Genomic DNA, 27430 nt, shown 5'->3' with positions numbered 1-27430 from the left:
AGCAGCAGTTATGTAGTTATCATGCTGCTTGAGCATACTAGAACAAGCTGGGTACAATTGCATGCGTTTTGTAGTCACAAACCATTACAGTATATATGTCACATGTTTTGCATTTAGTATTGCAAAATAGTTGTTTTTTTTCTATTTCTGATGAAGTCGAAATTTCTGTTCTATACATGCAGTAAAGAGGACGGCACCAGTGTAAAGCAACACACTCTACGCGCTAAAGAGAAGCTGCTGCCTGCTACAACAAGGCCATTGTGTGGAATTTTACTGCTCCTAGAAGGTAAAGACAGCAGCGGGTTCTGAAATACATTTGCTTGATATGTGCTCTAATGGCTTGCTAGTATCGAGGTACATGTTATTTGTTTGTAGTAGATGATGATTTTTCTTCATATTTACGGTTTAGCATATTGGTTAGAAGATAAGCGAAAACACTACATGAGTTTGGCTAATCTGTGCTGTATCTCATGTGTGATTGTTCTGCTCCAACAGAGTCAGCACCAAGCACATCTTGGCTCTCATCAACGGAGCCTTCATCTGCACCAACAGGAAAGAGCTGGCACCGAATTCCTAAGGCTTTTACACCACGAACAAAGACGATCCAGAAGTATTTAGATCAGATGTGAAGTCTTCGGAGGAGTGTGTCAATGGATGGATGGATGCGAAACTTTAATAAGGTCCTGAGGTACGCGACTCAGCGCGCTGCGGGCCGCTCCCACGTTGGGACAGCCAGGCCTTGCCCGACCGCCGCATCGTGGGCCCTCTGGACAGCCCATAGTTGCACCCCAGCATCAGGGCTCTTGATAGCGGAGAGCCACTTTTCTTCATTGATTTCTTCTGTGCCTCGTAACGAGGGGCAACGCCAGAGCATATGATCTAGGCTAGCGATGTCATTGCAATGCCTGCAAGAACTAGTGGCATAGGTGTCGGGATAAATTTTGTGGAATAAAGCCGGGCTGGGATAAGAGCCTGTTTGCAGTAATCTGAGGGTCAATGCCTGCGCTCTATTTAACTTCTTGTGTGGAAGGAGTGTGTCAAGAGTGAAAAGAATTCAACCATGACAAATATTTTCCGAGTTACTCAAGTAGCTAAAAAAATATCTGCGTGTTCAGATGCACCTCCAACCCTGAACAAGGCCGATGACGCTGGACAATGGTGCTCCGTCAGCTTGCCCTTATTTAATAAGCTTCCTGGCCTTGACAAATTCCATTTGTACCAAGTATATATATATATATTTATCGAAGCTTCTTCATTCCACCTTTTCAGAAATCATGCCTCTTCCTCACCCAAACATAAAGGTCAACCGACCCTTTGCTCATACTTGGTACCAGTCACTGCCTAGTAGCATATTTATAGCAGTACTTTATAGTGTACGTTGTCATAGGCGATTCCTCTCCTGAAATAGCTGATGCGGCATCGCCGTGTGTCTTGCATTGACCTGTTGCACCATGTGCTATGTAGCACTTGACTTTTCCTAATATCTTTGGCCTTCAGTGCTTGCGCGGTAGAGTGGCTTCTGTCTTGAATGCAAGCTTCTCGATTCTCATATTTAATTCTTAGTCTCATTCATGATTGCTCTTGCCCGATAGCCTGGGTTTTTGCGCAAGCTACAATGAAGTGATTGATTCCACAATCTAGTTTCACTGCGGTCGCACTTAGTCCTGGTCGCCGTGTTACGTTTCTCGTATGTGGGAGCCTGGTCACTTGCATGGCGAAACAGTCTCTCGAGCTAAGCACCTGCTTCTGCAGTCCGAACAGCGAATGGACTCCGAATTTACACGCACGGTGCTTGGTACTCCCGATTCTGCCCTCTCCTGCTGCAGCCGTGTGCAAATATTGCTTGCCGCCTTTCTACGCCAAGATTTGGCGTGAACGGAGACTAGCAAATGTGATTATGTGGTCCGAAGTGTAGAAAGTTGATAGCCACACGGGTGGAAAGCCCTGCAAAAGTGGCTGCAAAATGCTGATGCCCACTAAACCTACAATGTCCATATTGAGAGCAGGACGGGCACCAAGTGTGAGCGACACATTAATAGGCACCGAAAGAACAAAAACACACATTCACGTTGTAAAGGAAGGAACAGTAAAAGGCCGGGTAGTCCATGTGACTGGGTTGGCTGTGGCAGCAGCTGCATTAGTCACCCAATTGCTTCGCAATGCAAGTTGCTCATCTTCAACGCAACTGACGGCGCAAACAGGGGGGATGCTCTGTCCAAACTGGTTGCGCTGCTGGTTGTTGCTCCTTACCAGACCGCCATGTGCGACGAAGGCAAGCACTGTGCCCGAAGTCAGACGGCTGAATGTCCCGTAAGCGACCCGTAGTGCATGAATGCTCACTGTTGTCCTGTGGATCTTAGCCGATGCATAGTGTATATTGTCTCAACCTTATGCGGGGATTGAATGCTGAGGCTCACTTCATCATGGTCGCCGTGTTTTGTTTCTCGGATGTGGCGGCCTGGTCAGCTGCATTGGGCAACAACAGTCTCTCGAGGTAAGCATCTGCTCCCCGCAGTTCCCACAGCGAAAAAGACGCCTAATTTACATGCTCCGTAGTCGACGCTCCCCGTTCGTGCTTTCCTGCTGCAGCCGTGGGCCAATTATACTTGTGGGCCTTCATCGACCGTGATGTGACGTGAACGGAGACCAGGTGCGTGACTGCACGGCCCGAGGTCTATGACGTGGATGTCATATGGATGGAAAAGCCCGCAAAAGTGGCTGCCGAAGGTGATGCCCACGAATTCAACGGACCATATCCATATTGAGTGAAATTGGGGCACCAAGTGTAAGGACACATTAGCGACCCCCGAAAGAACCAAAAGAAACCTGCAGGTTGGTAAGAAGGTGAAGTTATAATGCAGGGTAGTCAACGTCGCTGTGTTAGCAGATGCCCGAGGCACTCGATTGCTTCGCTAGGTAAGTTGCAAATTTACAACGGCAACTATCGGTGTCCACTGTCCAATCTGCTTGAGCTGCTGGTTGTCGCCCGTTACCAGGCCGTCATGTGCAACGCCGAAAGTGAGCAGTTTACGAACTCGCGGTAAAGGCTTCAGCGTATCTCGCTATGCAAATTTTATTTCTGCTCTGATATGAGAATGTGCACTGCTTGTGCTCTGCCAATAATAATTTCGGACGTCCTGTTCCTTCACTCGTGCCTTGTTTGTATGGGCTTAAGTAGAGGCTCTTCGGTCTCCTGGCAATTAGAACGCACTAGCTACACGGCAGCCAAGGCACTCAAGCAGACCGCAAAGCCAGGAGGACGAACACGGCGTATACCGGCATACGCTACCGCTAGAATGCGGTCATACTGAATTTCGTCCGCACAAGATACGCATTTTCCGAATGAATGGATGGCTCTATCAGCCTGCCCGTTGAAACGGGGCAATAGGTTGTGCTACCACGCTCTTGTTCTCATTTTTTTCTGATGTGCCACATGTACTCTAGAGAAACACATGAAACTATTCTAAAGAAACACCATGAAACTATTCCAACCAATACTGGGAAATTTGTTTTTGGACGCCTCCGCTGTTGCGGTCTCCCTACTTTTTTGCCACCAAACCTCCAACCACATCTTAAAAAAATCTCTGTTGCGGGCTTCTTTACTTTCCCCCTGCTATCCCTGAACCCAAAGGGTTCAAGGAGGCCAATGGTGCCTAAATGGACCGCTGGGCATATGTCTTCACATTCTAAGAAAACATGCACAATCCTTTCCCTAGTTTTACCGCAGCAAGCACATGCTTCTGCCTTCTTATATCTCGCTTTATAGGTAGGTGTTCTAAGGCATCCTGATCTCACTGCGAAAAGAAATGAGCTTCCCTTTCAGTTATCATAAACTGTTTCTCTCCTGATTTCGTTCTTTTCCTCTTAAGTATTTACTCATGGCAGGTTCCTTTTCCATTGTCGCCACCCATGACATTATTTCAGCCTCTCTGACTTTCCGCTTGACGTTCTTTGTTGCTGTGTTACCCACCCTACAGGCGGCATACTTGCTCGTAAGCTTCTTAGTTCTTTTCCTCCAATGGGAATCGATGTTCTTCCTGGACAGATACCTCAACACTCTCCCAGTCCATTTGATTTCTTCCATATTCCCCAGCCGTTATTCATAATCAATTTTACTGTGAGCTTCCCTCACTTCAAAACTGGTCCAGCCCATATCACCCGGCACAGCTTAATTTGTAGTGAGCGCCCAGTGCGTGAGCGCCCAGTGAGCGCCCAGTGCGAGGTGACCTACTGACCTTTGGTTCACATCGAGTCCTGGTTGTACGCCTGATTTCAAGCAAACAACCGCATTTCCAAACGTTAGTCCTAGAACCATTACATCTTTCCGCATACCTCGGAGCACCTCGTACCTATTCTATCCCCATAACGCTCTGTTCTTCAATATGGCTGCATTTCTGTGCCCCTTTACTGTTACTGTTTTTTTTCCTGTGTTTCCTTATATCTATTGCCTTCGTTTACCTATATACCAAGGTATCTATATTGTCTTCCCCGAGGTATTTTTTGACCCTGTATTCCCACTGTCTGATGACTGTTTTCATCGAATACCATAACACCTCATTTTCTAGCACTAAATTTCAAACCGAAAGATCTAAATTCTTGCCTTCCTGTCTACAGATATTATCCAGACGTTGCAAATCACATTGCTTGTTAGTTAGCAACACAATGTCGTCCGCATAAAATAAACCTGGAAGCTGCTGCCCTGCTGCTGTGCCCGCCTGTTTGTAAACCCAATATTACATCCTTCCAGCGCCCTCTCCATCCTCACCATGTACATCACAAACAGCAGTGGGGATAAAGGTCACCTCTGCCTCGATCCCTTGTTGATATCAACTTTCTGCTCGCTCCACATCCCTTCCCATTCAACGCAAACGCTATTTTCTAGGTAAATATTTCTCAAAAGCTGTACACAATCGTCACCTACGCCTTCCCCTTACAGAATATCCCACAAAATGTTGCGCTTTGCATTGTCATAGGCTCCTGTAATGTCTAAAAAGCCCACATATAACGGTCTGCTTTCTACTTTTGATATTTCAATACACTAGTAAGAACAAATGAGTTATCATTCAAATTCCTACCTATTCTGAACCCAATGTGAAGTTCTAAAATTCCATTATTTTCTGCCCATGCTTGAAGCTTTAACTTGATTGCTGCATTGCTAGTCCGTGTATCACCGATGTAATGGTCAACGCTCTATACGAGTCACTTCTATCTTTCTTCCGCTTGCCTTTATGACTTATTCTTATTATTATAACTTATTCTACTTTGTCGCCAACTGTCTGGTATTCGCATATCCTTTAAAACTTGTTCCACTGCTTTCACCAGATCTTTCTTACTTTTTGGCCCTAGTTCATTAATCAGCCTAACGGGAACCTCGTCTAGCCCTGCAGCTGTGCGCTTAGGAATTTTCTCTTCCGCTTTCTTCCAGTTGAAATTTGTCAGCACAAGCTCCTTTTCCACTTGGGTCTCTTTCATGCTCTTTTTTGCTTCAAATACAACCTCGTCATTGCCTTTTAAAAAATTGGCTGTTATTTTTCGGATGTAATTTATTGCCGCTTCTCCTTCCAGTCTGCTTTCATCTTCGTCTAGGATATGTTGTTGTATTGTTGTTGACTTCCTGCCTGATAATTTTATGTGGTTCCAAAATATTCTAGACGCAGAATTCTTTTTCTCACGTATTTCTGACAACCAACGTTCACTTTCACCTTTTATCTTTGCTTGCACCAGTATTTGAACCATGGACTTTTTCTCCCGGTATATTTCCCATTTACTGGCTACTTAATCCTGCGGCAACTGCACCTTCTTTGCCTACCTGTGCTCTCGGGTTGCTTTATGTGGTTCGGCAATGGCTTCTGGTATCTCCCTGTTCTACCAGATTTTCGGTTTCTTTTTTCCTTTGCAACGAACATGTTGTTTCTCTTTCCGTATTTCTGTCGTTATTACACTTAGAAGCTGACTATACTCCCACTCTTTACTTGGCCATTTGCGAAGTTCTTCCTCGACTCTAGTGGCCATATCTGTTATTTGTTCAGCGTTAAAATTTGGACGGGCCATTTTGCACTGCTTGCTCTCTTTCCGACCTACATATCCCATTTTCAATATGATGCGTTTGCTGTCACTGCCTATGCTGCTAGACCCTTCCTCATCCATGACCATTTTTCTCAACTTATCATGAATTCCTCCTGTCATCAAACAGTAATCAGTGATTCACTGCCGGTTTCCCGCTTCTCACGTGATCTGCCCTTCACACGTAGGCCCTGTATTCACGATAAGGAGGTTATGTAGCTCACAAAGGTCCAGCATTGAGTTTATGTTGTTGTCGGTAAAGCCATCTAAGCACTGTATGTGGGCATTCATGTAACCTAATAGGATAATTTCAGCATCATTCCGGAAACCTTCAATATCAGCACTTATGTATTCCACTAAGTCTTTTCTCCGCGCAATTATTTCCGGTCCACAAATACGTAACGCCCACCCAAGTCTTTCTCCCACTCATCCTACATGATTTCCATAGATGCTCTTGACAATTTGAATTTACTAATTTCCATTTGGCTCCTTCACAAATGAGCATTCCGACTCCTACACTTTTCATTTCCGACTTAACTCTGTGGCACCCTTCCAAAACATAATTCCCAATCACTAGCGGCTCCTCCGAGTCTTTAAGGTCCGTTTCTGTAACCGCATACACCCCTATTTGTTCCCTATTTAACTGCTCCTCAGTCTCTGCCCACTTTTTCTTTCTTCTGCTGCCGTGCATGTTTATGTAGCCTATTAATGGCGAGCTTTCTTTCTTGCTTTCCTCCTTTTTCTGTTACTGACTGCGATACTATTCTGACGTTCCCTTAGGGGAATCTCTTCATTACTAGCTACTCTGGCCTCCTGAGCGCGCGTGGGCCGCCTAAAAAAGCAGCGGTGCGACCAGCAAGTCGCCAGCCCACTTCGCATACAAGCCTGTAAGTGAAATTTATCCCGTCTCCTTGAAAACCACCACACCTTCTCACTTCCCTGTTTACTTTAACAACCTCGAAGCCTTTCTCTCGGCTCATTTCGATATCGCCTCATTAGCAACCACGACGGCGCTTTGTACGTGGCCTGTCACGTCAGGCACCTCCGGCATCGTTCACACCACGATCTGTACCTGAGGGTACAGCTCGCGCAAGTCGTCCACCCCCTTCGCCAAGCGCTGGGCTAGTCCTGTCCCTTTCTTGTTTAGGACGTCATTTAGCCCACCTGCTAGTATGACAATGTTCCGCACGTGGGCATTTTACGCTAGCTTTTATTTTGCTCGCTCCATGACAAAACCCACGTCTGCCCTGGGAATGTCCCTGCCACCACTTTTTTATCACCTTTCACCCTCTCCACAATTGCCTCTGAACACCCAGCCTGGTTTGAGTCATGGGCAATCTTCACCATTTCACTTTCTCATACCTCCCCTGCTTCCCTTTGTCTCTTTAAGCACGATTCTGATTCGACATGGGGAATTGACCCCTGAGCTCTTGCTATTTACCGTGGTGACCTCAAAGTAGCTGCCACTCTTTCCAGCTAACCTCTCACCACGTTGCATGCATTCCAAGTACTTTTCTGGCACTCTCCCTCCTGTCGCATCGGGGGACTGCGTTCCATTGTCACGACCATTCTCTTTCACAATGGCGACCCTGTTCAGCTTTTGCTCGGCTGCCTCAAGCATTTCTTCCACTACCTTCCGTGCATCACGCTCTCTATGTAGCTCATTTTTGAGCTCTTCAACCTGTTTGACAAGCTCTTCCTGGAAAGCCTCCATTTTCTTCAGCCTAGTGTCGACATCAGAGTGTGTGCCGATTGATTCGACTCTCTTTCCATTCTCATCCGTCCCCTCATCTGGCTTGAGGGACCCCCCGCAAGTCGGGCGTTGTGTCGTTGACGTGGCAAGGCGATTGCATCGGTGGAGCACGGCAGTGGCCGGTTATGGCTGCGTGGAGCTGAACTGGAGCTATGGAACACGGCACCGTAGCCGGCGCTCAGGAGCTGTCGTCGGCCAAGTCCCAGATGTTCGCGTCCAGTACGAGCCCTCCGAAACTGCTGCTTCCCGCCTCCATAGCATAGCTCTAGGTACGTGTGCCCTGCTCCTCGTCCACTTCAGCCATGACATTTCATCCGCCTCCGCCTGTTTTTCAAACGAACCTCTTTTTGCTTCTTCTCCCGACTTTCTGGGCGCTGCTGCTGCTGCGGTGCTGCTCGCGCGCCGCTGGCATTCCTCCAACACCACTAGATAGCACTCGCTTCCAAACAAAGTTCACAATAGGGGTTCAGAAATTTTGATTATGGCAATTCAGCGTAGAATTTCTTTTCTTTTATTTTTATTTTTCTTTAACATAGGTAGGACATTAGGTAATATAGTAACAATAGTTTGGTGGCGCAACTCACCACACCGTTCGAAAGGGAACGCTCATAGCATCCATCCATCCGTCGATCAATCCCAGCTGGCGCCACGGAGGCAGCGTTTTGTAGTTTGTGCGTATACACGTGCTGTGGTTGCTTTATTATGCGACAGAAATGCAGGCGCTGAGCTGTGGAAGCCGCGTTCTGGGCTTGCCAGTGTAAACATTACCGCCGTCCATAGCCTGAAGAGAGCGCTTAGAGCTGGCGTCTCAACAGCGTCCTGGATCCGTATGCAGAAGGAGCACACACACAAGCGCCAGCTCCAAAGCGTGCACCCGAAAGAAGCGTCGGGCGGGACAGGAGCGCCTTCGCTACGCGGAAAGACGTGGTGCAGACCGCGAATGCGTGTATGCAATGTAAGCATACAATTATGACAAAAAACTGAATTACGTACAGCACCATAGGTCAATAAAGGTTTAACACTTCTGCCACGATGCGATGTGTCATTTGAGGCAATGATAATGCTCAACCCTGGCAGCGATTATCACCAAGTACGCACAACAACCCATCAAGAAAACACGTCTCCCTGTGTGTTCTGCTATTTAATTATTGGGTTTACGAGCCAAAACTACTATAGGATTATGAGGCACGCCGTAGTAGAGAACTCTGAAATAATTTGAGTCATCTGGGGTTCTTTATCGTGCACCTAAATCAAAGTAGGCAGGTGTTTTTGCATTACGCGCCGATCAATATGCGACTGCTGCGGCCGGGATCGGCACACCGTGCCAAACACTACAGTCACTAAGCCACCATGGTGGGTTGCGTGCTTTTCTGCTCGGGCAAACTGCAGTGGTACGTGAAAGATAAGAACTAAACTCTAGAGAAAATACACATTCAGCGCCAACATCACCGCTGACTATCATCTATGAGAGCAAACCGCATACTTAGCTTTGCTTACATCGATTCCCACAATGCGTGAGACCGTCATATTTTAAATGCGTAAGCATTTCTGTGCTGACCCGATGAGAAAACCGACCTTCCGTCCGTGTCGAAAGACTACCGCTTTCGAGATAGCCCCCGCAGCAGCGAGCGGATTCACCTTCGTGCAGCCTGTCGCTGCAAGGCTGGCGAAGCTGTGAGAATACAGCGCTCACGGAGCTCTCAGGACACGCCTGGCTCTGCTACTTCCGCAGATTGTTTTCAAGATACGTGCCCGCGCGTCTGTCGTCAACACTAAGTAAACGGTGAGAACAAAGCCCGGGAAGCTATGAGCAGCCGCCACTCTTTGTCAGCATGGCATATCGCTTTAAATCTTCGGCCCGCGCGGCGGTATACCATACGAAGCTGTCGCCCGAGTACGTTTGGTAAATGGTTCGATATGGCGCTAACGAGGGATAATGGCGTATAATGATCTGAACGACATCAAGGCACCTGTCGCCGCAGTCCGCACCAGTTCGTGTCGCCACAGCGCTGTCGTTTGTACTGGCCTGATCAAGTTTCCTGACATTAATAATGACACCGGGCTGCGTGGAGACGACCAAGCGGCACGATGCTTACGCATACTTAGGGGTTTCCGCGTGTATGTTTTGCTACATGTTCTCGTGTGCTTCAAACGTGCCACATGTTTCGCGCATCACGTGTCCAGCTCCCCCTTTGTTTCGCCGAGCTTCTTCGTGGTCATCTTCACGCATTCGCATATGCTTAGCTGGTCACTGATGACAGTCCCGCTCTTCAGTATCAACAAATATTTTAAAATAGATCCGGTGGTAGACGGAATCGCACACGCAGTATATTCATTCTGAATATACTGAATAGATTCTGAATATATATATATATATATATATATATATATATATATATATATATATATATATATATATATATATATATATATATATATATATATATATACACACACATATACATGTTACGGGAGTGTCTGGAATATTTATAATTATAAATTATTGATTACCGCTTAGCAAAGCATATAATTATATACCTTAGAGACCCGCCACGTGAGCACGATCTTGGCGAAACTCCTGGAAACCCTCAAGTAGAAAGCGGGAGTAATGACGTCACACACAAGGTGGCATTACATTTCACCGGCTAATTATTTGAAAATAGTTGCCTCCGCGATTGTTTCCTGCGTTGCCTTCGCGTTAACCTAAAGAACACCAACGCCAAGGTGCGAGTGCAACGAACAGACACCTAAGTTAAAGGTTGGGGTCACCCACCTTAATTTAAGAAATTCCATGGACGGCGCTGACGGCGCGCTTGGTCGGAAAGCACGAACACTCCTCAGCGATATGCCGCTTTTCGACAGAGCCGCAAGTGCAGGACGCTCCCTCTTCCCGGTGATTTCCGTGAATACTTCGGTGCACAGAATGTGGAAATACAGTGTCTATAGACAGGTGGCACTTCAGAGACAGGGTATTCAGTGTTGCCTTCCAAGGACCTCGACGGTGCTGCTCTTGTATCGCACAGTTACCACAGAGTCAGTTTACTCCTTCGCCTAGCATTGACTGCATTACCGATGTGGCAGCCTTGAAAGTTATTAGAGCTGACGGCTTGGAAAGTGCTGCTATCATGGTTGTCATCCAATGTAATTTCGTTGGTAGATAGAAGGAAAGGCATCACTGCGTCTCACGCCTCGCTTTTTGCCCAAGAGTTGCCAGTGATGCCGGCTAACACAGTCATGAAGGTTCTTGAACATACTATGCGCTTTCGTAACTTCTTTCACAACCTTATTAGTGCCGCAACAAGTACATACATTGTTAAACAATGACAAATACATCGCGCTCACGCAACGATTAGCCAAGTGACATTAGGCTTGTTGATATTGACAGCGTTTGCCCTTAATGTCATATTGTAGACATATTGTATTGTAGACCGGGTGAAGAACTATACATTCACAAAACTGCGCGTTAGGGACTCAATATGTATTTCGGTAACAATTACACTAAAGCTCAACGTGAGTTCGTGGTGTTGCCATTATCGCTGCGACCGTCTATGCGCGGCCAGTGCGAGCATGGAGGAGACGTGCTGTGCACAGCAAAAACGAGGAAAGCCTTTCGCTGGTTGCACATCTGCGCGCAAACACTAGCTTTCCTGCATGGCAGCAGTGTGCAGGCCTCACCCTAGTAGGCTGTGTCTGTGTGGCCGGTAGTCTTGATGCTAGGATCGGTGACGGGTTCCGCATCCATCAGCGATGCGCGTCGCCTCCAACGCCGCTGGCGGCGCTCTTCACGCCAGCGATGTAAGACCGCCCAGTAGCTTGGCTGATGCCAACATGTATCGCTGGAAGCACGAGCAAACGAGCTCGAGCGCCGCGCTGCACATTCCGGTCGCTGTCAATGGTTCGCTTTCGCTCTTCGACAAAGCTATATGAATAGCGCAATACTTAAGAGGAAGCTTTAGCTCAGGCCCCACTCCGACGCCGCCTACTCAAATACACGTAAAGCGCAAAAACGTTTTTCTGAGATAACCCCTGGACCGATTTTAATGGAATTTGTTGCTTTTGAGAGAGAAAGGTAATTTCTAGTGACTCTTGGAAGTAGAATTTCGATTTTGGGCCTCAATTTTGTCACGAGATTTTTAAAAACTTGGAAGTTTGAAAAAAATAGAAGCACGAAGTTTACATATTCCTAGCTCTGCATCAAGAACAGATATCACGGTTCTGTAAACGGCATCCATTAGCGGACAAAGCGGACAAATTGAAAATGTTATTTTACATCTTACGTGAATTTGTTACGTTGGTTACAAGGGTTCTGCAAAAGATGTACTTGCGTATTACAATTTTTTTTATATACACGTGTAACATACCAATTTTGTCCGCTTTAGGTGTGCTATCAGATGCGATTTACAGAATTGTATTATCGTTTTTCCTTGTTGAGGTACACAGTAGTAAACATGATAGTTTCGTTTTCTGAAAACATTAGATTTTTGCCAGTTTTTAATAAAAAATTCACGATCGAACTAAAAAATTGGAAACGAGCAGTCCCTATATTTTAAGTTTTTTTTTAAATGCAACAAACCTCGTCAAATTTGGCGCATTGGTTGCCGAGAAAAAGAGGTTGCCTTTTACATGCATTTAGATAGGAGCGCCCGAGCTAAAGCTTCCTCTTAAGTCAATGTGTAGTCCCATGAGCTCACGCAATATGCTGGGTAACAGCGAAACGCGCAAATATATAATACACGGTGTGTCTGCACATTCAAACGTTTCCGGGCCTTAAATAATGCAAACAAGCAAAGATAAAATTTTTGCACAGATAATTATTGTGACATTGCCAATAAAATAACCAGCCAGTAGTAATGCCAACTCATGTATAGGTGCTTATTTGCTTAATGGCTGTTAGTAAATGAAGAACGAGCATGATTCAGGCCTGCGTTTTCTGTTAGAGGCACGAAAGGCGCGCTTAGCTTTGTAATTTTGTAATTTTGTAAATGGACAAGACGGAATCGCAATGGCCCCAGCTGAGATACGTTGGAACGTTAGCCGAATATGTGTAAATTTCTTGCCAGGGTTCTGACTAAACAGTTCTCGTTCTAGGATGGCTACATATGTAATTTCACCGTTTCCCAGTGACAGAAGGCAGAAAACATGAGCGATAAGCATTGAAAAAAGAAGATGGCCATGACCACCTTTCTATAGCAGATGTTCTCTCTATGCAGAGAGCAAGTATCGCCAGTGTTCATACTGCGGGCAGCCAGCAGTCGACCACGTCACAGGACACATCTCTCGAGAATCGTGAGCCGGGTCGGCAAAAAGCCAAGGAGGACATCGCTATCAAGGACATTGACATCAAGGTAGCTGACGTCAATGCGGTTGACGTTAAGGCTGTCGCAGTCCCTGACATCATGCGTTCATGTTTCGCCAATAAGTACAGGCATTGTGCGCCGCCCTCATAGCGCTACTAGCTATTTATAAACATTGCACCAGGCTTTATTCATAGCATTCCAAGCACTCGACAGTTTCTGAAAGAAATTGAGGTTATAAGGCGGAATCAGCTTACGTCTTAAGTGTGTTTTTATCCGGTTCTCTATTGGCCATTCTGATTTTAATCTTTCGAACGAAATCATTGGGAATTTTAAGCTTAAGAAAACACGCTGCGCCTAAGACGGACGCGAAAGAGAGAGTTTCAGCATGGACAAGCCCAAAACACGAAAGATTAGGAGAAGAAAATATTGCGGGCACCAAAAGCACAGCGTACGCCGGCTTTGGTGCATGCAGAAGCTAGGGAAAGTTTACTTCCGGAGTTTGACGCTCTACAACGACAATATGATTATGATGTCCGCCGTAGTGCGACTCCGAACTAATTTTATGGGATTCATTAACGTGCGCCCAACGCATGATATGAGGGCGTCTTTCCATTTCGCTTCATTAAAAAAGCGACCGTCCTCGCCGGGATTGAATTGCGCGCCGTTGGACTTAACAGCGCAATGTCAAAAGCACTACGCCACCACAGTCGGTAGGTAGGAAAAATCTGGAGCAGTTTGCACGGTTTCCAGTTTGAGTTTCCGGTGCTACTGCTGTCGGAAAACAAAATCGCTAAAAGTATTAGCACTTTATGTTGATGATGGTGTTCAGTGTTAAAATAACGCTAGCTTACTATTTCCTACACTACGGCCTTGATTCTTCTGCTGTTATTTCTGGATCAACTCCAGTCTGCTCTCTCCGCTGTTGCGGCTAGGGGTAGCGTTTAGGCCAGGAATCCTCCAGGCGCAAGGATTCGGGAGTGGGAGCGAAATAAATGGGCTTATTTTACATTATTTACACCAGCTTTAGATATGCAAGATCACTCCATGCAGGAGCACTTTCAATGTATGAGCTCCTCACATGTCTGAGAAAACATCAGGACTGGTCAGGCCACAGTTACTGCACCAAATGTGTCCGCTTTTAAAACAGTTCTAAGACGAAACACGGCACCCGGAGCAGACGGCATTCACTACGCACTGCTACGCAACCTCGACGACCAGGCCATACGGCAACTCACTGCATACTACAACGACAATTGGAAAAACGGAACGCTTCCACAGGAATGGCGACACGCCGATATCACCTTAATTCCGAAACCCGGGAAACCGCTGTCCCTCCAAAATCTCATACCCATTTCCCTGACTTCGTGTATTGGCAAACTCTTCGAGCACGTCATTCTAAATCGCCTCCAGCCTCACCTCGAAGCGAACCAATTCTTCCCGAATACCTTATTCGGCTATTGACCAATTCTGTCTGCGCAGGACATACTCCTACAACTTAAGGAGGATGTTGTGGATAGTCCAACTAAAGCTCAAACAAGAGCCATTCTGGCGTTGGACCTCAAAGGAGCTTTCGATAACGTCTCACATGAGCTCATTCTAAACAACCTTGCATTCTCCTGATGCGGAAAACGCACCTATGATTATGACCGAGCCTTTTTATCGGACCGCACAGCCACCATCGGCCTAGGTGATATTCGGTCGGATATCATAAAACTTTCCGGCAGAGGGACTCCCCAGGGTTCGGTTCTCTCACCCACACTGTTCAACGTGGCGATGGCAAGGCTACACCACTCCTCGACAAACATCCGAACGTGCAGCACGCCCTGTACAACGATAATTTTACAATCTGGGTGACCACAGGGTCAGACGGCGCCATTCAAGACGCACTACAGGAAGCCGTAAATATAGTTCAAGAGCAGGCAACAGCTGGAGGACTCACATGCGCAGCTGAGAAGTCCGAGCTCCTGCTTGTATAAAAAAAAACGGAACAAGGTCGATATTCCACCAGCTATCACATTGCATCTCAATGGCAACGTTATCCCAAGGGTTGACATACTACGTGTACTAGGCCTTCACATGCAACACACCGGGAAGGCCACACATACCCTACACGTGCTCCGCCAACAACTTACCCAAATAACGCACATGATAAAGCGCATTACAAACCGCCGACAAAGACTGAAAGAAAAAAGACGTACTCCGAATAGTGCAAGCCCTCATAATTAGCCGATTAACCTACCACCTCCCCTATCATAATCTGACTGAGACTGAGATGCACCAGATGGACACCCTCCTCCGTACGGCACAAAAGGAAGCGCTGGGACTACCCCACCATGCGTCTACGCAGCTCCTACTACGACTGGGGGTGCACAACATCATCCACGAATTAGTTGAAGGTCACCTTAACAGCTAATTCCAACGTCTGCAACGAACAATGCAAGGGTGCCACATTCTATCCCGGCTAGGATACCAAACACCAAGAAAACCACAACAGGAAAACCGCACACTTCCGCTTAGCATTCGCAACAAAATTCATGTGGCCCCAATTCTCTGCAATATGCACCCTGACCGTCATAAAGGTCGAAGAAAGGAAAGAGCACAAGGCCTGGCTCGACTCTTTGGCGATGACACATCAAACACACCAGTCATATACACCGACGTGGCCCGCTACCCACAGAAACGTGCCCTTTGTCTAGTCGTACTAGATAGTGCAGACATTCTGAGGGCTTCGGCCACGCTCGACACTGTGGACAGTGGCACGGCGGAAGAGTCTGCTAACGCCCTAGCCATCGTACACGCTTCAACCATGCCAGCACAGGATGGACCTATCACAGTGGTCAGATTCTCAGACCGCCTGCAGGACTTTGGCACAATGGAGGGTGGCACTATACACACACCGCATCCTTACATCATTACACCCCACAGCGTTACACAGGGTGCGTATCGTCTGGACACCTGGACACGCCTCTCTCCATGGTAATGAACGCGCTAATGCGGTAGCCCGAGAGCTCGCTAACTGGGCGCCATTGGAACAGCTGTCCAACCCAGACGATGCACCGACAGAACCACTGAACTACACTGAAATTCTACAATATTACAGTGATACCAGGAGACACTTCCCTCCACCACATGATTCCCTTAATCGAGAAGATGCCGTCGCGCAGCGACAGCTTCAAACTAATTCATTTCCCTGCCTCTTTTATCTTCACCTCTTCCACCCCAAACAATATCGCTCATACTGTCCCTATTGTGGAGCAAACCCCACAGTATATAATTACACCTGGGAGTGCCCACACCCTACGGGCTACTCCCCTATTCCTTCACCTTCACCTTCCTCCTGGGAGACTGCGCTGTCCAGCTCAAACCCGCAAGAGCAGCGACGGCTGATCCGGCGAGCACGCGAAGTAGCGCGAGCCAATGGGGTCCTGAACTAAGGGCTCCACCCTGCAAGGAATTCGCCCAATCTCAAGACAAATAAATGTTTTCTTTCTCTCTCTCTCTCTCTCTTTTTCGCTTGTTCTCCGCACAGAGGAATTATATGATCTTGTTGCGGCCAATAACAGGGGATTCGCTCTACGAAAATATTCGCGCTAATGTCTAAATACTTCCACGCGAGCTCACCTTTCAAATCAAAAGTTTATGAGATTTATACCCATAAAGTTTCGGAATTGATATCCATGCGCTCCCGTAGATTCCGCGGCCTTCGCGAGATGCCGCGGTGAGCCCGTTTGTCATCAAAACGCCAGTGAAATTTTGTGCTCTGAGGGGGCTGCTCGCGTTATGTGACTCTTGGTGCATGGGCGTTGCCACGAAATCCAACCAGAGTTTGCAATTTTCGCGGTGAAATCTCTTTTGGAGCATGAAAAAAATATGCTAGACAAAATCCAGAATGATTTCTGGCGCCGGGGGTTGCTTTGGTTGGCAGTGCATTGACAGCACGAAAAAATTTCGGGGTGGGGGGCTGAAGCCCCATAAGCCCCCCCCCCCCCTGGCTACGCCCCTGGAAATCACGTATCTTGTTAAAAGGAACATGTGCACCTAAAAGGCAGTAATGAGTAAGCTCTCTAACGCGAGCCTCAGCCACACTGCGTGCACTGGGAATGGCAGTGCGCTTCCTTTATTTATTTATTTTTTGTACAACACTTCGGTGGGTGCTGAGGCATGGCATCCTTGCTTCACCCGCACTTGGAGTAGGTAGCCAATACTGGCCGGGTTCTTCCACTCCAAAATGGGCTTTGCATTGCGTGTCGGAAGACTCGAACAAGGACAGGGAAGCGCGGTCGAACAGTGATAAGGCAACCGATCATTAGTGGGCCTTGGACTGCAGAGTTTTGAGGTTCGTTCCATGAGAACGTCATCGAACGGAATGCAGGCGCTCTCTTTGTGCCCTACTGTACACTGGATCATCGGCTTGAAATAATTTAGGTGGCCCAAGAATCTTGTAGCGCTCTTGTGGCGAATCATACAGAAAGAGTCGTAATCGAAAGTTCGACGGAAACCCATCCGGTAAGGATGAAATAAAACCAAAGAAAGGCGTGCACCAACCAAGTTAAGCTTTAAAAGGCAAGCCGCTTCCGCTTGTCTACGAAAGCTTTGTTCGCAATGGCGCTATAAATTAGAAGTGCCTTTGGATTAAGCTTTAGTATGTGACGCAAGCACGGTGCGTGAGACGCTGGAAGCCTTTCTTCATTTCAATCGAGCATGTGTCCGGTCGGCTGCATCTCGAGGGACTCTCCTTAGCGGCGTCACTCCCAGTTTCTTTCCTGGGCGATTATTGTGGAGTACTACCAGTCTATGTTCCGTTAAGTTGCTGCTGCATGATTTGCCTTTTGACGCCACTGTTATCCACATCTTCTTGATATTCGCGAAGCCGCTGACTAAAGTTGGCCCTTTCCCCGATGTACACGCCATCGCAACCCGGACTGTCGACCTTCTAAACAACGTGGGGAAAGGCTGTTTCGGTATGTTTTCTCCCGGAGTTCCCGCCTCAGTTTGAGCGGAGGAGCGTGAGTCACCTCAAGGTCATATTTACGCCACATGCATGATAAGGATCCTGTAACCTATAGCTACTGCAAACTCTTCTATTCCATATCTGCAATCATCCATCCATGATTATACGAAATTCTTTCCGGCCACACCCTCCCCTCCCTCTTCGCTAGCCAGTCACGCGATATCAGGAAAAGCGGCAAGTTTCATCATCTGATATGACGTATATGCACTGATTATGCATTATTAGACCAAACAAATGAAAAATAATGCTTTCAGATCCTGCACCTTTTACCCCATCAGCGCTCCTCAATTGGTCAAAAGTTATCGGGCTGCGCTGCTTCACCTGTCTGTTACCCGTCGTCAAAAAATAGCCAAACCTTATTGCGCGAAAGTGACGTGTATGATGTATATACGTGCTATTATGTCTAAAAAAAAAACAAATTCTTTGTCGGCATAGCCAGAGACTGCTCCGTCCCGAAAGCATAGAAGATACTGCCCGCCGATCACCCTGGCACTGGCTACTTGTAGCTGCCAAAGAGAATGTATTTGTTTGCGTATAGTAAAAAGAAATTGCGTGGAATATAAAGCTGTCGAGCCCTTTCAGCAAGTGCACGACATCGCTCTGCCAAATGTTCTTCGCTAAGGATCGGTGTTAGGTGGACTTTTGTCGTGTGTTGCATGGCGCCGCAATTTTCTAGCAGATACTGAAAGCGAAGCTAGAAGCAAAGGGACAATCGCATACAGGTCATGATACAGCCACCTACGTCTTGGTGCTCTCATGGCCGTTTCGTGAAGTTGGTATGCACGAAAATTGGCATAGTATGACAAGAATGTATGACGAACATAAAAGATAGGTCATGGCAAGAATATTTATTTATATATTTGAAAAACTGCAACCCAATAATTTGGCTCGCGGGGCTTCATATAACATACAAAAGTTTAGAATCAAACAAAGCTAGCGATGAACAAAGGAAACAACACATACTAATACATGCATATTGCGTGTTCCTTGTGAGTGATGAACACGGACACCCCAACGAAGACGACGAACGCTCTCTGGCTTTCGAGCTGTCCGCTCAACTGGCCATGCGCTACAGTTATCTTTTGTAAGTATTCCTTGCAAGCAGTCTCCAGTTCTTAATCCTTCGTTCGCGTAACCTTTTGGTGGAAGGTGCCGTTCTCCATCCTCGCAACAGAGCTCCGAAGCAACCCCACCGTACTGCTTTCAGCCATGGCTCCCGGTGACGACACCTTGTCTCCTTCTACTCGTGCGACCTCGACAACAACGTACTTTACGGTTACCGATCTCCGCGATCCTGGCAAACTCTCCGGTCGAGACAATGTCGACGTTGAGGACTGGCTCAGCCTGTATGAGCGTGTTAGCCGAAAGAACCGCTGGGACCCTACACTTATGCTGGCGAATGTCCTATTCTACTTGGGCGGAACTCTTCGTGTCTTGTTCCGGACACACAAGGACGAGATCTCTAGCTGGGATGCTTTCAAGAAGAAGCTCAGCGACCTCTTTGGAAATCCCACTGGTCGGCTACTGCTAAAAAAGTGCGTGCTACCCGAGCTCAGTCTTCTATTGAATCGTATGTCTCATACATACGAGACATGCTCGCTTTCTGCCGGAAAGTCGACGACAACATGGCTGAGGTTGACAAAGTCGGCCACGTACTCAAAGGGATCGCGGACGACGCCTTCAACTTGTTGGTCTTCAACGATGTGTCCACCATCGACGTCACTGTCAAGGAATGCCGCCGCTTTGAGCTCGCCAAAAGCGATACGGTCATTCCACAGTTCTCCTGGATCCCTAACACGGCTGCAACGTCGCCTTGCATCGACCTTATCGCTTGACCACCCTTAAACGAGCACGTGACACATATTTTTCGCCGCGACCTCGAGGCTACACGTCCTGCGCCATTCCATCAACGCCCACTTAACCCCACCATTGACAAACCAGCCCCAGCGATCTCTCTCATTCAGGCAGTTGAGCAGCAAGAATATGCAAACCTAGGTTTTCCTGCTATCTGCTCGGTCTCCCGACCTGACGCCCGACCACTGCCGGCTGCTGCACCTCGCGTAGATCTGCATTCCCCTCCCAAATACCCAAGCCTGCCGACTGGAGAACTCCGAATGGCAAGCTCATTTGCTTCCGTTGCCCCCGCATTGGCCACGTCGCTGCTGCCGCACCTTCTGGACGTCACCGTATTCGAGCTCCTTTTCGCCGTCTCGTCGCTCATATGCGAATCCGCGCCGTTAGACCCCTCGCCGTATGCCTCCTACCTCTGACGTATGCATCGATAACACTCGACCTGCTCGCTCGCCATCGCCTCAGTGCCGTCGGTCTCCGTCGCCCCAGCCACGCCGCTATTTGTCGCCGACCAATTATGGACCCTCCCAAACGGAAAACTGGACCATGCAGCTCCTGGAGGTAGTGCTGCATTATTTTCGTCGTGTCAAAGTCATCCATTGATGCTCCCAACGAACCAGAACTTAATTGATGTTGACATCGACGGTGAAACTTTGACGGCGTTATTATATACTGGAGCCCAGGTGTCCATAATGAGTTCTAACCTCCGTCGTCGACTGAGGAAGGGCCTCATGCCTGCTACTACACGAGCCGTACGCGTGGCCGATGACAGCACTGTTGACGTCACTGGAATATGTACTTCCCTTGTAAGTATCACCGACCGCCACATTCCTGTTCTTTTTAAAGTGCTGAGCAATTGTCCACGTGACCCAATCCTCGGACTCGACTTTCTTACGGCGCATTCGGCTTTGATCGACTGTTCTGCTGGTACCCTTTGGCTCGAACTTCCTCTACTCGTGCCTGTTCGTGCCGAACTGCTGCACAACTTTAGTACGACCGTCTTCGTCCACCTGCCCCCTAAAGCCTCGACTTTTGTCTACTTGCTATCATCTTTTCCTGCGCCCAATGGTGATTATGTCACCCCACCAGTTCCTATTGTCCTTTTGATGCGCAATATCAATGTCAGCGTCGTTGATAACCGGACATGCCTCCCCTTCGTCAATTTCGGCCTGACAAAGTAAGTTATACCCCAAGGCATATCGCTTGCAGCGTCGCATGCTATAGGAGATGACCACGTCACGACGTTTGCAGTAGACGTCTGCTCAGATACTTCACCATGTCCACAGGATGCTATGTGCCCCGACGCAACATTTCGTCCCATGATTTCTGCGGACCTATTGCCTGAACAAGCAGCAGCTCTGTGTCGCCTTTTGGTTACCTACCACGACATCTTCGACCTCAACAATCTCCAATTTGGCCAAACTTCAACTGTTAAGCATCACATAAATACTGGTGAAGCAAGTCCTATTCATCGCCGGCCATCTCGAGTTTCTTGTTCAGAGCGTAAGCTTATTCAAGATGAATTGAACAAGATGCTTGCCAAAGGCATTGTTGAACCTTCTTCGAGCCCTTGGGCATCGCCCGTGGTGCTTGTTAAAAGATGGCACATGGCGTTTCTGCGTAGATTAACGTCATTTAAACCGCATTACTAAGAAAGACCTCTACCCTTGCCTCGCATTGATGACGCCCTCGATTGTCTCCATGGTGCCAACTACTTTTCATCAATGGACCAGTGGTCTGGTATTGACAAATTTCCGTGGAGGAAAAGGACCAAGACCAGACCGCGTTCGTCACCCCTGATAATTTATATCAATTAAAAGTCATGCCATTCGGTATATGCAACGTCCCAGCAACGTTCGAACGTATGATGGACTCTTTGCTTTAAGGGTTCAAATGGTCACATGGCTCTGCTACCTACACGACGTTCTCATATTTTCGCATACATTTGAAATGAGCCCTTATAAGCTTCTCTTCCTGTCTACCGCGAGGCTGGGCTCCAACTAAAGTTATTGAAGTGTTACTTTGGTCGTCGGCAGATTACAGTGCTGGGCCACCTCGTCAACGCTTCCGGTATTCAACCGGATCCGAAAAAAGTTCGTACTGTCACGTTTTTTTCCTGTACCTCATTCTGTCAAAGGCGTCCAAAGTTTTTTGGGACTCTCTTCCTACTTCCGGCGCTTCGTTAAAGACTTTGCAGTGATTGCACAACTTCTTACTGTTCTTCTGAAGGATGGACCGTTTGCATGGGGCGTCACTCAAACTGCCGCGTTTTCCCACGTCACCAACTCTCTCACCATGCCACCTATACTGGTCCACTTTGATCAGTCCTCTCCTACAGAGGTCCGTACCGATACAAGTGGTCACGGTATCGAAGCCGTCTTAGCCTAGCGCCAACAGGGTCAAGATCGTGTTATCGCATACGCTAGCCGCCTCCTCACAGCAGCGGAGCGAAACTATTTGACTACAGATCGTGAAAGCCTGACTATCTTCTGGGCGGTTTCCAAATTCTACCTGTACTTGTATGGCACACACGTCTCTGTAATCACGGACCACCACGTGCTGAGCTTGCTTTCCTCACTCAAGTATCCTACCGGCCGGCTTGGTCGCTGGGCTCTGCGGCTGCAATAATATTCCTATGCAGTAGTGTACAAGTCAGGCCGATTACATCAAAATACAAGACTGTTTATCATGCTATCCAGTGGACGAACCACCCGCTGATCCTGACCCCGATACCGACGCTTGAGTTTTCTGCGCTGTCTCAGCTGCTACACGTTGCCGGCGAGCAACGACGTGATGGCACTTTGCGCACCATCATTGATGGTTTGGACTCTTCGCCTGCTGATCTGTGCCTTCACCTGTTTGTTCTCCGGGATGGTGTATTATACCGCCACAATTTACGCCCCTATAGTCCTGCCCTGCTTCTCGTCATTCCTAAGCGCCTCCGGTCAGCTGTTCTCCAATAACTTAACGATTTACCAACGGCAGGTCACCTTGTCGTCTCCGGCTCCTAGGATGGCATTCGCCGACGCTTATTTTGGCCAAGCCTTGCCCGCTCCATCCGGAAATACGTTGCGGCGTGTGAAAAATGCCACAGCCGATGAACACCATCGACGCTCCCTGATGGGTGTCTTCAACCACTCGACCTTCCTTCGGGGCCGTTCTTTCGCGTTGGCTTGGACTTACTTGGCCCGTTCCCTCTATCCACGTCTGGCAACAAGTGGGTCGCTGTGGCGACAGATTACGCCACGCGCTGCGCCATCATCAGAGCGCTTCCAACAAGCCGCGCCTCAGATGTCGCCGATTTTCTTTTGCGAGACGTGATTCTGCAGCATGATGCTCCACACCAACTGCTCGCAGACCGTGGTCGGATATTTCTTTCTTAAGTCATCGCCAGCATCGTGCAGTCCTCCTCAACCAAGCAAAAGCTGACTACATCTTACCATCCACAGACTAATGGTGTCGCTGAACGTTTGAATCGCACCCTAACAGATAAGCTTCCAAAGTACGTCTCGTCCGACCATACTGATTGGGACCTTGCTCTACCTGATGTCACTTTCGCATATAATTCTTCGCGTCACGACACTGCCGGTTAGTCTCCGTTCTTTCTGATGTTCGGCCGGTAACGCACATTGCCACTGGACGCATCCTTTCCATCCGCCGCAGCAAAGACCAGCGAGTGTGCACTCGATGCCATCACCAAGGCAGTCCAAGCGTGCGAAATTGCCCGCGCTCGCCTTCTGGTTTCCAAAGAGAAGCAACGGCGCTTGTACAATCGCCAGTGCATAAACGTCCACATTTTGCCTGCATCTCTGGTACTCCTGTGGTCCCCTGCTCGTCACATTGACCTAGCAGAAACACTCCTGTCTCGGTGCACAGGCCCGTATCAATTGCGGTGTTCCGCGACTCCAGTTACGTACGAAAACACCGCAGGCATTACCAGTGCCTCCTCTCCTCCAAATTTCACTGACGTTGTGCATGTCGCACGCCTCAAGGCATACTACCCTCCGGTTATCAGCGATATATAAACGCCCCGGGATGGTGCATCTGCCGTCGGGGGTAATGATACATGCATGTTGCGTGTTTCTTGTGGACGATGCACGCGGGCACCCCGACAAAGAAAACGAACGCTCTCTGGTTTTTGAACTGTCGGCTGAACAAGCCAGGTGCTGCAGTTATCTTTTAAATATACATTGTAAATAGTTTTCAATTCTTAATCCTTCGTTCGCGTAACTATATTGTTACGGAAGGATGAACGAAGACAGACGAAGAAGATCGGAGACGCTGGATGCTGCGTGTTATTGGTGGTCAGCCATCTTAACTATTCAGACTCATCCTGTATATATACTGTAAATATAGTTTTTCTATACTCGCAACTTCCCCTTAACATATTGGTGAGATCCACGCATCGATGACGCCTGGGACTGCTTGCACGCAGCTAAATTCTTCTCGTCCATAGATCTTCGATCCGGCTACTGGCAGATTTCTGTTACTGAAATGGACCGCGAACAGACGGCCTTCATCACGCCGGTTGGCTTATATCAGTTCAAAGTCGTGCCCTTTGGCCTATGCAGTGCTCCTGCGACATTTGAACGCATGATGAGCTCTCTTCTGCGGGGCTACAAATAGACCACCTGTCGTTGTTGCGTTGACGACGTTACCTGCCATGTTCGCCAGCCAGCTTACCCGACTGGCTGCAATTCTTGCGGTCTTCAGAAAAGCTGGCCTTCAACTAAACTCCACGAAGTGTCCATTCCGTCAAATTACCGTTTTGGGACATCTCGTTGACGCATCTGGTGTTCAATCAGATCCACAAAAGGTTCATACCCTACGCAGTTTCCCTGTGCCATGTTCCACCTCTGACATCCTCTGCTTCGTTAGCCTGTGTTCTTACTTTCGCTGTTTCATCGAAAACTTCGCCGACGTTGCTCGGCCTTTCACCGATCTTCTGAAGAAGAACACACCATTTTCATGGAGCCGGAAGCAGGCTTATGCGTTCGCCGCTCTCATCGGGTTTCTGACCACCCCTCCCATACTTGCCCACTTTGATCCGTCTGCACCGACCGAAGTCCACGCGGACGCAAGCGGCCATGTCATCGACGCTGTTCTCGCCCAACAACAGAATGGTAACGAGTGCGTGATATCGTACGCCAGCAGCCTGCTGGCACCTGCCGAGAGAAATTGCTCCATCACCGAGCGGAAGTGTTTGGCTTTAGTTTGGGCTGTCGCCAAGTTCCGGCCTTATTAAACGGCCGCACGTTTTCGGTCGTCACAGACCACCACGCACTCTGCTTACTGACTTCCCTTCGGGACACGATTGAACGGCTTATTGGCGGGGCTTTGCGGCTCCGGAAATTTTAATTTAGTGTCCAATACAAAACTGGACACCTCCACAAGGACGGTGACTGCCTCTCACGTCACCCCGTGGATCCTCCCGATCCTGTTGCGCATGATCCGGCGACCTGCGTGATGGCTTTGACTGACATGACTGATATGCACGCTCAACAACAACGCGATGAATCCTTACAGTCCATCCTCGCCGGAGTGCAATCTGGCAGCACCGGCAGCACGTGCCGCATTTTCGTGCCGCACGACGGCATCCTCTACCACCGTAATATCAACCCTGACGGCCCTGAGTTGTGCCTTGTGCTTCCTCCTCATCTGCGGCTCGTCGTTCTCGAATTCACGATGTACCGACGGCAGGACACCTTGGAGTTTTGCGTACATACGACTGCGTACGTCACCGGTTCTTCTGGCCGGGTCTCTACCGCACTGTGCGTCGTTATGCCGCAACTTCCGAAATGTGTCAGCGCTGGAAGAAACCTCCCCTGCCACCTGTCGGCAGACTCCATTCAATTGAAGTTCCCTCTGAGCCGTTCTTTTGCTTAGGCCTTGACCTGCTTGTGCCTTTTTCGATGACTAGAGGAAACAAGTGGATCGTTGTCACTACTGATTTCGCGACACGCTACGCCAAAGCAAAGGCATTGTCAACTCGTTGCGCAACTGACGTCACCGATTTTCTCCTCCACGACGTCATTCTCCACCACGGTGTACCTCGACAGTTACAGACCATGGCCGCTCGTTCTTATCTCAGGTTGTCGACGACCTCCTCCGCTCTTGTGCGAGTGAGCACAAGCTGTCCACCACCTACCACCCCCCAACCAACAGACTTACGGAACGTCTCAACTGAACAATCACAGAGATGCTGTCCATGTACGGCTCCAACGATCACCACGATGGCGACGCCAACGCTGGATTACGTAACGTTCGCGTACAACTCGTCCCGACATGACAACGCAGGATATTCACCCTTTTATCTGTTGCATAGTTGTGACCTCACATTGCCGTTTGACGCCATCCTTCCTTCTGTGCCACGTGTTGCAATTGAGTACGCTCGTGAAGTCATCGATCACGCTCACATGGCACGTCAAGTAACCCGATCTCATTTATTAGCCTTGCAGCATATACAAAAAGAGCGTTACGACCACTGCCATCGAAATGTCAAGTTCACGCCATGTGCTTGGGTGCTTCTCTGGTCACCATATCGCTACACAGGTACCACGCTCTCTCACTACACGCTCTCTCGCTACACAGGGCCTTATGAAGTCCTGCGCCAAGTTACCGACGTCAACTACGAGATTTCGCCACTACACATTGATGCATCATAAGTTCAAACGCCTGTCGACGTCGTGCACGTTTCGCGGCTGTAGTTATACTTCGCTCGCAATTCTTCGCCTGCCATGCGCCGAGATGGCGTTTCGCCACCCAGGCGTCCTGTTGCGGAAGGATGAAAAAAGAGAGAGGAAGAAGATCGGAGAGGCTGGCTGCTGTGTTCTGCTGGTGGTCAGCCATCTTAACCATTCTGACTCATCCTCTATATATATTGTAAATGTAGTTTTTCTGTACGCGCAACATGCCCGTAGCATTATAATAAAGAAAAAATAACAAGCCGTGTCGTGAAATTTGCTTAACAACTGTAGTCAGGAAAATGGAAAAATGGCAATTGTGATGAGGAAGGAATGCCTAACAAAGTCACCGGAATCATAAAATAATTAGTGATTCTAGGAATTCGAAACATAGCACTGCATTTCATTAACAAAATTATCAGAGGTAAATATGCTAGATGGCAAAGAATTCCACTCCGCGATCTTGTGCGGGAAGAAACTATAGCGGAATGACTTTGTGCAAGCGCAGATAGGTGCTAAATAATGTTCGTCCCTGTGTCGCGTTTTCCTCGTATTAAGAAGTCTAACAGAGTTTGGGAGAGCTAAGTTAATCTTTCCGGAAAGGCAGTTGTCAGAATTGTGGGCTCAATCCCATCACTCGTAAGCAGTGGTCAAGATTGAAGTCGGGCATGAATTCGACGACGGCCCATGCCGTCGTCGAACTTAACCACGCTGAGGACGTTGTTGAAGGGAAGGACTGCTTCTCATCGAGAACGAGGAATATGGGTTTATT

At 48.2% G+C, this 27430-nt stretch overlaps 1 protein-coding gene across 8 annotated transcripts in view; it reads left to right on the top strand.

Annotated features, from left to right (window-relative positions):
- LOC135897938 (testis-specific serine/threonine-protein kinase 1-like) overlaps nucleotides 1-27430 on the top strand; it is a 330453-nt gene that overhangs the window by 186816 nt on the left and 116207 nt on the right. For all 8 annotated transcript variants that reach the window (XM_070533514.1, XM_070533515.1, XM_065426647.1 and 5 more), the window contains one exon: nucleotides 13027-13161. In XM_070533514.1, coding sequence (XP_070389615.1) covers nucleotides 13027-13161 — 135 coding nt within the window. The remainder of the gene's footprint in view (nucleotides 1-13026; nucleotides 13162-27430) is intronic.

Source organism: Dermacentor albipictus, chromosome 2 (genome assembly GCF_038994185.2).
Source record: "Dermacentor albipictus isolate Rhodes 1998 colony chromosome 2, USDA_Dalb.pri_finalv2, whole genome shotgun sequence".
NCBI lineage: Eukaryota > Metazoa > Arthropoda > Arachnida > Ixodida > Ixodidae > Dermacentor > Dermacentor albipictus.
Note: the sequence above shows the minus strand (reverse complement) of the source record. Positions and strands in the feature narration are given on the sequence as shown.